Source organism: Oryzias melastigma, linkage group LG16 (assembly GCF_002922805.2).
Source record: "Oryzias melastigma strain HK-1 linkage group LG16, ASM292280v2, whole genome shotgun sequence".
In the NCBI taxonomy this organism is placed as follows: Eukaryota; Metazoa; Chordata; class Actinopteri; order Beloniformes; family Adrianichthyidae; genus Oryzias; species Oryzias melastigma.
The window spans coordinates 22,731,539-22,745,588 of record NC_050527.1 but is presented as its reverse complement, the minus strand read 5'-3'; the positions used below and the strand labels follow the sequence as shown (position 1 = coordinate 22,745,588).

Below are 14,050 nucleotides of genomic sequence, written 5' to 3'. Positions count from 1 at the left end.
TGATTTCACAAAGCAAAAATTTAATCAATACGAATGTTTCACGTCTTTTTGTGACTCCTCCATGTTTCGATGATGAAAACGTGGATGGTTTATTAAAATATTATATTTAAACATGTTTTTTTCGCTGAAAATGTTCGACCGCAATGTTTTGTGGTCTATATTTGCTAATATAGCGAGCATTGATGCACACTAGTTTTTCGCAAAGACTTCTGGGAAATTTCAAGTGCACTCGATTTTGGAATTGTAGATTTGGACAGCACTACAAAATGCCGATCGCACTATGAAGTGAATAGGGAAATAGGAAAGGAATTCAGAAATATTGAAGCTAAAGTTTTTTGTTTTTTTTTCTTGTTATGCATTAGTCACATGCACCCATGCAGGGTGTAGGCCGTACAAGAGTGGTTTTATCTTAAGGGTTGCACAAGTGTGTCTTTCACAGTCCATTGAGGATTGCGTTGCCACCTCAAGGGATGTCAAGAAAATGTGTATTAAGTGTATGGTGAATTTTTTTTTTAAGTTAATGTAAGTTGCAGACAATTATAACATTCAGATGATGCTGTCATATGGGGCCATTATGCCACGTTTTAGGCATTAGAAAGATGCAAATATTGGCCATTCTGACCCACGCATGACAGCTACACACTTGGGGTTTGCAGGTGATACCCAATGCCTGCAGGACGTCGACACAAACATGCATGAATATTTTCTTTCTACGGGCTCACCAAGCTGTCTACAATCCTGATATTTCTTGTGCATGCCACATACAGGTTTACCCATTTTTCTGCCCATATCCGCTCAAAAGGGCAGTTGTGTCTAAGGCTTTAGCACCTTTCTGTTTTTGACTAATTATTTTGTGTATATTCTTTTATCCAAGATTGCACTCTTTTGTGCTCTTTCATTTGAGAATCCTGTCTCGTGTTTCTTTGGTGTTTTGTGAGACTCATAGCCAACTATTAAAACATACTTTTGGTGGAAAACTCCTGTTTGGAGATGTAACACAAAAGTAAATAAATGATTAATGATACGATTCTACAAAATCTATACAAATATTGTCCCTCAATGTTTCATTTTGGATCAAATCAGTTTTTATCTGGTTCTTGTTTTTTTTTAAGTCCTTACCACCAATGAAATAGAAAACTATGCGCATAAACTTTCATTGGGATGGGATAAGATAAATTAAAATGTGTGATCCAGACTAGGATTATGAATATTCTTATGAATAAAACAGGTGTGTAAGAATAAAATGCCTTGATTGCTGGTGTCCTACATGTTTTCCAACCAACCTGCCATTGAAGCTCCTTATTGACCTGATCCAGGTACTGGTCAGGATTTCTGGAAAATCAGCAGGAGGCCGGACCTTGAGGCCTGGAGTTTAGACAATGGACATTTGCATTTTTTGTATTTTGTATTCCCTTTCCTTAATACTCTTAAAAAAAAACAATAGGCCTTTTTCTTTTTGAATATTTTTGTTCAAGAAGGGACAGAAATGTGCAGCTCCTCTTTTACTCTCGGTTGTGCCTCGATGCATAGTAGAATACAATTTTCCTCTTTTTCCTCACCCCATTATTTTCTGCATGACAGAGTTTGAAATTTTACATTAAAGTTTAGAAAAAAAATGAAGCTTCTGTAAGACTCAGTGCTTCTCCCTGTACCTTCAGGGCTGGGAAGAATGCTGCGACGCTGCCGTCTCCCATCTCCTGCGAACCTGCTTGTCCAGGAGCCCCAAGGACCAGGCCATATCTTTGGCCCAGGCAGGAGGCCCTGTGCTTGGCCTCCCACAAGACACCTCGCGCCTGAAGAAGCACATCACTCTTCTGTGTGATCGCATCGGCAAAGGAGGCCGTCTCACTCTATGCTCTGAGGCAAACGTCCAGGTTCCTGCCCAGGTCCAGAGTCTCGCTGCTCCTGGTGAGTCTGACAGATGAAGGAAGTGGTGGATAAGTTAGTGGAGTAAAATAATAGTTGTAAGTTTTGTTTTAGGGAATCTTGAATTAGATTTTAACTGCTTTCCTGAGTGGCTTTCAGAAAGTCTTCAGATATCAAACAAATCTCTCTCAAGTTAGCTCCAGGTATGCAACAGGTGTGAGAAAAGTGACACACTTTGAGATAAGGTGAAGAGACTTCAATGTGACTCATTCTTACTCGGGTGATATCCACAAGACGTCATAGAAGTCCAGACTTCCTCCATCTTTTAATATTTTCTCATCTTATATGTCCAAGCTTGGGAACATTTTTAATCAAATAAGAGCCTTTAACTGTTTCAATTTCTCTGCAAGCACTCCACCGTTCTGATTAAAGGTTCATTTACGCATGAAAAACTGGCTTATTTTAATGTATAAAGGCCAAATGAAGGTCTATCTGTCTGTTGTTAGACATTATGTGTGTTGTTTTAGAGAATTTGTGATTTTGTTTAATTTATTCATATCAATGGTCCTCGAGGCCCGCTGTCATCCACTCAGGTTTTGAGCGTCATATAAATTATTAAGTACATGCAAATTTATACAAAAATGAAACACTTTCATATCTGTTTAACAACACAAATATAACACACATTGGTGAGTAAACTAACAAATGTTGTAAAAATCTTTCAGATAATTTTTTTTTCGTTTAAGTTCTTGCACAAAAGTTCACCTCAAGCAGATCATGTGGTTTTGTAACAAAGTATAATATTTCAACACATTCTCATTCTTATGTTGAGGTTTAGTGAAGGACCCCACCACGTTATTTTTTGACGTCCTTGATGTTCGTAAAATCAAGGGTCTGCAATCCTCGGGACGCAGTACCGGATGTGGTACGCAGACTGGTCCTCAGGAAACGACTGGTACCAGTACACTAACCCAGTGGCAGTACCCTAACCCAGCTTCCTATGCGGTACTGGATCTGACTGGTACCCAACGTGAGCCGGGCCTGGACGTGGCACTGGACAAAAAGTGGTACGGGGTTAGGGTATATGAGGAGTGACCCAACAAGTCGCTACTGGACCGGCTCCATTTCGCGGGACCCGTGATTTAATGGGAACAGCCAGCATGTCAAAAAATCACGAGTTAGTGACGCCCAAAACGTAAATTTTTGACGCTGAAGGGTCCTTAACCAAATGTCAGTATGTGACGAGTTAGGAGTAAGAATGTGTTGAATTTTTCTTTTTTTTTTCTTTTTCTGACCCAAAGCTAAATACAACTTTAAATACAGTAACAGTAGAACTTCTAAGTCATTTAAAGACATTTGAAGATAAAACTGTTTTGTCTTCAACAAAGTAGTGACTGAGCTTCACTCCTTTGACTTGCTGCACAGACACCCCCCCCACACACACACACCTCCACACCCCCACAGACACACACATGTGCCTGCACATACATATTGCTGCAATAAACAGCTATCTCAGATGTTTCTTTTTCACCCTCCCGTAAACACACACTCTTTGTTTACTTTTTCAACAACTCTGACGGCAACCGTTTCCCCCCAGAGACCACAAACACACTCACAAACACACCGGCTGGAGTGCCACACATCAAGTTCCACTTCACTGGGAGGAAGTGCTTGTGTGTCTTTCCAAATGTGTTTTTGTAAGTAAAAATCTTCCAGCGCTCAAGCTTCCCAACACGTTTTCAGGTGTTTTTGAACATCTCCCAGTTGGAACTTAAAAAACTCTGCTCGTTTGATGCTTTTTGAATATTTCTTTGTTTTTAATATGTTTGCAATTCAGAAAAAAGAATATGTGGTACAGGTGTGCTTTTTTTCCATTATTATTTATAAAGGGTTTTTTCTACTTTGCCACATGTTCTTGTCTTCTCGTCTTTCTTAAAATATAAACAAAAATGCACATGTACTTGACAAATGTGGCCCTAAGATCTGCTTGTGTAAATGAGCACCTCCCTGACATTAAACAATTAACTTTTTTATGCTAATCAAATACCCAAAAAAATCATTTATATTTCAAAATTTTTCTTCAATGATAATTTGCAGTAATTGGGGCAAAAACTATTAGACAGTCACAGATTCTGCAAATTGCTCCACTTAAGAGGTCGAGTTTGGTCTGTAACATTAATTGTTCACCTGTACTGTGAGAGGCCAAATCTGAAAAATGATACAGGAAATTGCATTAAATTTATTTATTTGTATAATTGTGCAGGAAAATAAGTATTTTATCAGACACAAAGGTAACCTAAATACTTTGTAATGTAACCCTGGTAGTTGCTGTTTTGGTCCACTCCTCCATGCAGATCTCCTCAAGAGTGTTTTGGGTCTTTCACGAGACTAAACTTCTAGAACCGTAAAGAGATTTTACATTAGCACTCCCTTGTTGTGTAGGAGATGTGTTGGGGTCATTGTCGTGGAAGATCCAGCCACATTTCATTCTCACTGATGGATGGAAGTTTTTGCTCAAAATCTCACCCTGCATGGCTTCATTCATCCTTTGTTTACAGGTCAGTTGTCATGTATTGTTTGCAGAAAAGCAGCTCGAACTATGATGTTTCCACCGCCATGCTTCAAAGTTGCAGTCTTCCCACGATTTTTAAGATGTTGCGATGACACCAATTTGTTCTCGACGCAGCAATTACTTGTAATTACTGCAACTCTACTGCAACTTTGCCCATCCCTTCTCATTTTGAGCACTTTTTTTAACATTTTGTTCACGAACAGTTCAAGTTTATTTATCAGGAACATTGGAGACTTCTTTCATCTTTTAAGTGGGATGACTTAGAGCATCTGTGCCTCCATTATAAACTATTCTTGATTGATAAGTAATAACTATGATTTTGTAGAAATAAAATAACATGTAATTTAAGAAGTTTGCAAAGTGTTTGAACTGATAAAGGGGGTTGAGGTTATAAGGTTAAAAAAGGGGGATATATATATATATATATTTTCTTGAGAGTTACAGTTTAGTAACTGCATTTAGAACAACCTGTAGTGCTATTATGAAGTTAAAATAAATGTATAATAATCAGTGCTTCAGGTATTAAAGGCAACTTTAGGGGAAAGAGTTGAACTTTTGCGGTCTTTAGTAAATGGAAGAAGAGTCTCTTTAAAAATCAACTTCTGTGTTTAAAAAAGAGCAAAAATTAACCTTATTTTGATGATGGCGTTTATAAAAAGTATGCTTAACACCCGTGTTTGGAAAAAAATATGTCAAATTGAGTCATATTATCTGGAATGTTTATTTATCATAAATATTTGCGAAAAAATGAAAAGAATGTTGCAGCAAAGCTACTCATGTTTTTTCAAACTATAACCGAGCATACAAAGCTGTAAAATCTAATCAATTTAACCAAGTGATCATACTTCTTTATTACGTAATTAAAATTTTCCTCATAAAGCTTCCAACTATTTTCACCGCTGTTATAATAAAATCCGTGTCACAAGGAGCGTTTTTATTTTTTTTTCCCCCCGTCGTATTTATGCCTCTCTTTAATCACATGACACCTTATCTCAGCCTCATGACATCATTCAGGCCAATTTCAAGCTTCAGCAGCTGCTCTTTGTACACGAGCGCACACACACAAACACACACACACAAGTTGACATTGGGACTGTTTATCACACCGTTCATCCGTCAACATGCAGTCGCCATTACTCTAAAGCTCTCAAACAGCAAAATCTGTTTATGGGACTTTTTTTCTTTTTTACCCCCACACATATGCACATCCTTATAAACAAATTAATTTTACTGCGCGAGCGATGCTTCATATGTGCTTAACTTTGCTCATCTTTGCGCTCCTCTGTGTTTATTTTGCCATCTTCCCCTCTGTTTGAACCTAAATTTAATCACGTTTGATTGATCATTTTATGGTCTCTTTTTATTTTTTCACTTTTACACATGAATCCATCCTCTACCTCTCTTTTGGAAACTTGTACCACAGTTCAATTCCTGGTTTTATTAGATTTTTATGCCAATTTTCTACTCCATTAACAAAGTTTATAGCGTTTTTAATGTCAATGTAACAAAGCACACTCTGAAAAAGAGCATTCCGTTTTCTATTTGTGTACCTGCTGACAGTGCGTGTGTGTGTGTGTGTGTCTGCTATTTTCCACTGAGTTCCACTTGCAGCCGTGGTTTGGAGTCTGTACCTATTTTAGAAATAAAAGGAGGGAGAAGATATATATGTGTGCATGCAAACACGCAGGCGCTCTGTTACATCAAAAAGAAAGTACACCCTGTCAATTACAAAGATGTATTTAGATACATCTTTTTACTGACATTTTTATTTTACAAACTCCGCAAAAACACTAATTCTAAACCTCCAAACCACAAGCAGTAACACACACACACACACAATTGCACAGTGCAGACAGACAGGTACACACCCAAACTATCAACAGAAATATTTGTAAGAACATATATGATGAGGGGCAGCTGTACCCCAGAGACTGAGAGGTGTGTGGCCAGAGCATCACCGGTTTGATTCCCACAGACAGACAGACAGACAGCCAGGCAGGGCGTGGCACCGGGTTCCCCCTGCCATCAATAAGTAGAAAGCTAATTCCCCTCCGTTTCCAGGGGCTTTACCTGGAGGAACAAAAACACAACATCAATCACATTTCCGTTCCTTAAACCAATATGAAGTCAGTGTATACGGTGAGTTTCTGTGTCGTTTTATAAGTACTCTGAAATAACAGCTGCTTTCATTGAGTTTACATTAAAAGCTGTGATTCATTTCCATGGTGGTCTAAAAGAGAATCCCAGAAAAAAACAAGAACGAGACAAACTATTCAAGACTGTTAGGATCGTATCAGGTCCTTCTCACTCCAGGTGGGCCAAATTGACAATTACATAAATGGATTTCACATAAATGTATAAAAAATACAACATCATATAAAAAATTAAATGTCTTTTGAAATGTTTGTGCTAAAACACATTTTACTATTGCACTTAAATCTTTAGACAAGCTCAACTGATTTCCTATTTCACTTTTTAACTTGTTCATTCCAGTGTAAAAAGAGGAAAACATCACTTTGACTTTCAGTGAGTTTTTGCAAACATCCATATGAAGTGGAGCACTCGCTCCTAACATTTAAGATCTAACCAAACAGTTAAGAGGGTTTGAATGAAAAGGATTAGGAAGATAGAAGCATGTTGCTGTGTTAGCAGTAATCTGTCAGTAAAATGATGGATTTGTTTCCTGAAAATTACAGGATTACAGAATAGACTGAAGAGCGGAATGTGAAGTGAACAGATAAAAGAAAACCAGAAGAAGGCAGTAAAGCAACTTAAAAGACAACTGCTGTTAAGCCTCTTGAAGATCTCTCCTGAACAAACATGCGGTACAACTATTGACATAATTAAACTCGCATGGATCTATTTCATAGAGTCTAAGTAGATACACGTTTCGCCTATTATGCTGTTTACTTTGCAAAAAGGAACCTAATTTTATGTTGTTTTTCACAGTGCAAGCCTCTATAATGTATGCATATGTGGGTGTACCCGCGTATGCCCCGAGGGGGGATTGAAAAAGCGTAAAGCCCACAGCCAAATTACTGCTAACCACAGCAGCACAGTGTCACCCCCATCTTCAAACCACAGCCCAGAATAAAACAGGAATGTGCTGGTGTCTCCACACTGTAGACCAACACAGAGCCGGATCTGTTAGAAGCAGCTTAACCCTCAACCAGCCCATCCAGAGCAGCTTCAAACTGCCCCAACGTGGCCTTAAGCTGTCACCCCTCCTGAGCTGTTATCAACTCAGTGAAAAGAGATTCAAACCAACCACTGCTGTAGACTGTAGGAACAGAAATGTTCCAAACTCTTCCAGATATCAATCACTGAATCACTCTAAAGTGTATTAAAAACGCACATGATATTTTTCTTTTACCACATTCACAGATAGCAGCAGGTTTACACAAAAACTGCTTTAAAGGTTGTTTTTAGTGCTCCAAACAGAACACTAATAGGAACTGCCAGAAAGGAGAAATACTATGTCTTGTGCTACCTCAACTCATTACAGATCAACAATTTATAACCGTAGCTCCAGCTGGGATTCATGCAGGTTCTGCAAACTCCTTTGGCTTCCTTAATTTTGTATACTTTGTAATTTTGTAGTGTTAAGTAGAAGCACAACAAACCTTTGAGGGGAAACGGAGACAAATCTGCTGTTCTCCACATGTGCAACAAACTGTAGGAATGAAATCAAAGAGTACCAGATGATGCAAGATGATAACTACACCCATAGGGTCTTTGGGTCTTTGGCAACAACAAATTTTCTCTCCAGAGTCTTCGTATTGGTGTCTTAAACTTGTTCTAGACTCAAATGAGACACTTGTTGAATTATCTTCCATGCATTATAATGCAAATAATACGAGACAACTCTCCACGGTCCAAGAAATGCATCAAACTAAGCAAAAAATACCAAAAATGAAACTATTTTTATGTTGTCAAATTATACTCTGATCAATCAGATAAGCACAATTAACCTATACTCTATTTTAATAATAAGCTCATTATGTCTGTCAGAGTAATGAAACATTTTAGGTGCAATATACCACATTGATCAACCAACTGTTAACAAAATTGTCCTATAAGGACAAAGATAAGTGTATGAGATAGTCCAGGTTTAGGAAAGTCTTGGAAGTTTCATCCAACCTTGTAATTTGTACAAAGCTTAACCCATTTAAAAAAAATAGAAATATGTGTTGAAAACATTGTGGTATCTGATAGTGCTGGGCAGAACGATCCAAAATATCGATAGTCTCGTTCTTGAGTTGGCATTGGTATAAGACTGATACTGACCTGCAGATATCGATCTTTACACTTTTAGAAAATGTTCTGTATCTGCGAAGATGACCCAGCGGAGTCGCTGCCTCACATGTCCTGTGAGATCTCAGCAGCAGCAAAGAAAGAGCATGCAGGCGGCATGCATTGTTCCCCCTATTTCCACTCCATTAAAAAGCTGAGTTGTCTTTAACAGGTTACTTTAAATGTGTTTTCATTGTTCTATTTAAAGGCTAAGAAGTTACAAATTACTAATATTTCTACCACTTGTTTTTTTTATATAGTTAAGCATTTTGATTTATTTTGGGTCGTAGTTAATTTTTTTTTTTTTTTTTTTTGGTTTGTTGACTGTTTTGCTTTCACTTCTACACTTTTTATTTCATTTCAATAAGTTTTTATTTTAATAAACAATTTTCCATTTAATTGGAAATATTTTCCCTAATATTGTTTTGATGTTCATCAAGTAATTCAAAAAGGGAAACTTACAAAAAGCCATTCACTGTGACTAAAAACAACTGAGATGTTGAGGTTCATGTCAGGAAACACAGCATTTATGAAAATATCGATATTTGCGTCAACATTGGTGATATTGACTGGTATTGGATCAGATTGATTACCAAACGCTCAGTTTCGCCCAACCCTAATAGCTGATAAACAAGTGGATTTTTAACAGTGTAACTCTTTTTATAAAGAATACTAAACAGATAGAAGTTAAATGGGTTTGTCCAAAAATAAGCATATTTTTACAATTACAAAAAAAAATCATAATTTCACTAGGCCAAGGCATAAATAAAAAACTGAAGGGGAAAGTTTACAATTTCTGCAAATGTATGATCTAAATAAAAATTATTAATCTAAATCTATTTCTATTTTTTTAAAACCATCCTAGCTGCAAAATTTGTGAGCTGTATTAAAAATGTCTGACCGACTCAGGATTCTTTAATGACCAAATTTGAGTGTTGAATAATATTGCAAAGTCATGTCAAAATCCAAAATATTTTGATTCACAAACTTATTTCTCATCTTCTGCTGAATGACCTAGTCATTATCCTTCAGAAAAAACATTTAGATTTCTGTCATTTTTCTCACCAACTTTAGTCTTTTTTTAAAATGGTGAATTTTTAAATTTCTACTATTACTTTTACAAATCTGCTATTCAGCGTGAAATTGTTGTCTTTGAAATTCTGGGAATCCAGAGTGTTGGATGTAGAGCTCATCAATGCCTAAAGCAATGATCTGTTCATGCAAACACACACGGCGTGAAGGAGTCCAGGGAAACTCCACAGCTGTGACCAGGCAGAAAGCATCTACTTTTCCAAATAGAAAAAATAAAGGAATGTGTGAGAAGCTGGCAGTGTGAGATGGTGAGCCCTCAATGTGGTTTTTGTTGCTCCAGAGGTGGCCTATTTCCCTCACCTAATGTTGGTGCAAGAAAGATTCTCACACACATTTACACTCACACACACAGTCACTCCATGAAAGTGTAAGACAGCATAAAAAAAGGAACAACTAGCCTTAGAAAAACACCTGCCCAATTAAGAGCGAGGCATATCCCATTTCAAACAACTGTGATTGAGCATGTCTGCGTGTGTGAAGCTACAGGCTGTGGCCTCACCAAAGAGAACAAGATTGGCTTTAAAAAAGGCCAGGATAAATATTAGAGAGGGCTTAGGATAATCTGAACACACACAGGCACACAAATGTGGACTCAGTGGGGGAGATGGAGACACACATGCATTCTCAGACACCTTAAGGTAGACTTTATGGCAGACACACACATGCACCCTCTGTCTCACACATGCACACAGGCTCGGTGTGTGCAGCGTACATTAAACGAAAGCTCCCTGAAACTGGACACAACCCTCTGGGAGCTGAGGAAATGAGGGGAATGGAGGGATGATGAGGAGGAGGAGAGGAAAAACATGAGGATGCAAGAGAAGGTGGGATGCAGGAAAAGATGGAGAAAGACGAGAAAAGGCTTAAAATGAAGAAAAGGAGGAAAGGGAAGAGGGATGATGAATATATGGAGACAGAAGAGAAAAGTAAAAGTGGAAGAGGAGGTAAAGGGGGGTGGGGAGGAGAGGAGTGAAAAAAGGCGATTGAGGAGACAGAGAGGTGGGATGGAGAGACAAGGCGTCCAATTCATCGGCCTCAGGAGCTCCCTTAATCCAGGCTGATCCATGGGATTGTAGTGGGGATTTTGTCTCAAACACAATCACACTCTGACACATGTAAGTTTACACACACACATTTAAAAAACTTAACAATACTTTTGCCGTGTTTAGCCTTCATTTCTGATACATTACAAAAACTCTATAGGTAAAATGAACAGAGTGTCTGCAGGTCATTACTTAAGCACACCGAGCACTGACAGGGTAACAGTTTTGATTTTTTTGAGTAATTTTCAACAATATATTTGGCAGGAAGAAAGGTAATATAAAGCACATGTATTAATATTATGAATTCAAGAACATTTAGCTATTTCCAAGGCATCTTTACACAAAAGAAACAGTTTTAAGCCAATGTTGCTGTAATATTCCAATCATAAAAAAGTCTCACAATAATGCAATTAACTTATTAAGTTCATTAAGTAATACATTTTTATTCAGTTATTGTTTTTTTATCTATATGCATATATAACCTGTTGGGATTTTGTTTAAACACCTACACAAGTGAAAAAAGTGTTTTTAGTTTGATTTTTTGTGGCATTTCTTTATTTAAATTCATGTGAATCAGAAGCAGACAAAAAAATTTTTGAAAAAGAGCTTATTTGTGATGTAGAAAATATGCTGGTTAGGCCACAAGGTTCCTTCTCCACTCTGCAACGGTCCCGCCCACTACTTAGAGGCAAATTTCTGATGAAATACTGCTGCTCTAAAAAAAACTGTCTTAGAAAACGTTTTTTTTTTTGTTTGTTTGTTTTTTTGCCTAAAAACAGCATAATCACAATTAAAAGACGACAGGGAACACTTTAACAATAGATCAAAATATGATGATTTTATAAAATAAAAATAAGTTGAGATATTGAGATTCCAGCAGCAACACTTTGGTTAAGCATTAAGGAGTTTGTTGGATTCTCAAAAAATGAAAAATAAATACAGTTAAAAATGTGAAGAATGGTTTTAAAACGCTCAAGAATGAAAATCATTGCAAGTTAACTTTCTGCTTCTCTGTTTTGTCATCAGATGTTTTCATTCTGAAACTCTGTTTTTGCTCCAAACCTGATGATTTAGCAGCTTAAGGGATAAAAACATCAACTTGAAATCTGTCTGAGAGTCTAATGTCAGCTCCATGCTACACACAAAACCCTAAAAGATGTTAGTCTTCTTCAATCCAAGTTTGTCTGCACAGCTAGTGAAAGTGTCATTAAACCTGAAAAAAAAATCAGCCAACAAGGCAGCTCTTTGTCTTCCTTAAATGAGAGACGTAAGGCATGAAGTTGCAAAAGGAAATAGTTTTGTAATTATGATTTTTTTTCTTATAAAGTGGTTTATGTGTGGTTTATATCCTGGATTCCTTCTCATTTCACTCAGGTGGTGTTGAGCCAATAGCGGAAGCCGCTGGTGAATGGGGGGAGGTAGATGTCCCGCAGGAGACGACCAAGTTCATCAAGCAAAAGCAGCCATCTAAGAAAGTCAAGAAAGGTACAGTAAGATCACAAACTGTGACTCCCTTTTAACCTTTATATATATATATATATATATATATATATATATGTGTGTGTGTGTGTGTGTGTGTGTGTTCTTCATCCTTCTGCTACACCCTGTCACATCCAAACAGACCGTATCAAGAACACATCACCCTTGCAGCACATCTGCAACTTCAACCAGAACCTTTCCCTGATATCTGTTCTCAGTCAATCACACCGACACATTTTCCTCTGATTTGTTTGCACTTTGACTGCTGTTGGCTGGGAGTCAATAGGATCTGTGTGTTTGGGAGTCCAGCCACTGCCGGAAAAATCAAGCAAATGTCTTCACTTTCTGTATGTTTGATTGCTTTAGGTCTTGTCACATTGTCGCACTGCACAGACTTATTTCATATCATTATTTTGATGCCCTACACAAGGAGGTAAACCTGTATTTTTTACAGTGTTGGAGCAAATTCTTCCTTTAGCTGCTTTTCATCCAGACCCCTCCAAATGAGTGGGTTTGGAAGAATGATCAAGGTTCGAGTTTTTTGTATTGCTTCATAGCAGTTAAAAAGAAACACAGAGATTCTCTGACAGTTTCAAATACTTGAATACTTTGAGGACTTTCCCTCAAGATCGGGGATCTGTACTTTTCCAGCATTGTTGAGAGGAGAGCAGAGCGTGCGTCCACCACAGTTGCTGTCCTTCATTTGCAGAGTCTCTGTTTGAGCTAGACCAGACTCTCCCCCTCTGCTGGATGTCTGCTGTCTTTCATCGTCACACTCGTGTTTCATCCGTCTGGCTCTGCTTTCACTCTGCTCTTTTAGCCATCATTTTGACAGAGACATATCAGATCAAGGGGGGTGGGGGGGTTGCAATTGTTCAAATCAAGTGGGTCGGCACCTTCAAATCTACATTTCCCTCTCGACTCACTTCTTTGTCCTTTTTTTTATCCCCTCATCATCCGTAATTGTGTTTGTTTCATCCGAGATACAATAAGCAGATCACTACAATGCAATATACTAAGCACACTTACACACAGCAAACATGCCGTTTCCTGGCTTCTGGCTCTTTATCCACACAAGCATGCACACAACTGCCAGAGAAAAGCTTCTGGTTTGCATTGAGGACAAATCCAAGTTTTATGACGGTTTGTCTTTCCTAAACCAGAGCAGATAGATTCTCTTTGATGGGCTCTACTTTCGTTAGTGGCTGATGTGTGTGTGTGTGTATGCATGTGTGCCCTTGTGGTTAATCCAGTCAGGCGTCACCGCTAATGAGAAGGGGAGGTGTGGGAGACACAGAGAAGGCGACACAGGGATCATTAGATACGCACACATATACCACGTCGAGCGCAGCAGTGAGCGCGCCGGTGCCGCCGCGAGCTCTCTGATCTCAGATGTACGTCCTTTACAGACGCACAGGCCGGAACACGTCTTTGGGCCCGAGTGCATTGTAATGTGCTGCTCCGTTCATCTACCCAAACAAAGAAGTTCTGGTTTGTTTTTAGCAAGTACTGTACTAACTTAACCTTTAAAATGAAGAACAACAACAAAAAAAAGCGAAAAGTTTTTTTATGCAGACCAGGAAATGTTCATATAATTCAGAGTAGTTTTATTTATTTGACCAATCAAATAAAGTTCTTTAGTTCCTTTGTGTGTCTCTCAAGTCTTGATGAAATACTTGGTTACCTTCATTCCGTAATCAGGTTG

General features: G+C 38.1%; 1 protein-coding gene across 1 annotated transcript in view; it reads left to right on the top strand.

Annotated features, from left to right (window-relative positions):
• The window catches only part of bbs9 (Bardet-Biedl syndrome 9), a gene marked incomplete at its 3' end in the record, with an annotated part of 123,314 nt that extends 110,963 nt beyond the window's left edge, over positions 1-12,351 (top strand). The window contains 2 exon segments of the mRNA XM_024258633.2: positions 1,659-1,908; positions 12,241-12,351. Coding sequence (XP_024114401.1) covers positions 1,659-1,908; positions 12,241-12,351 — 361 coding nt within the window.
• Positions 12,352-14,050: the final 1,699 nt, after the last annotated feature.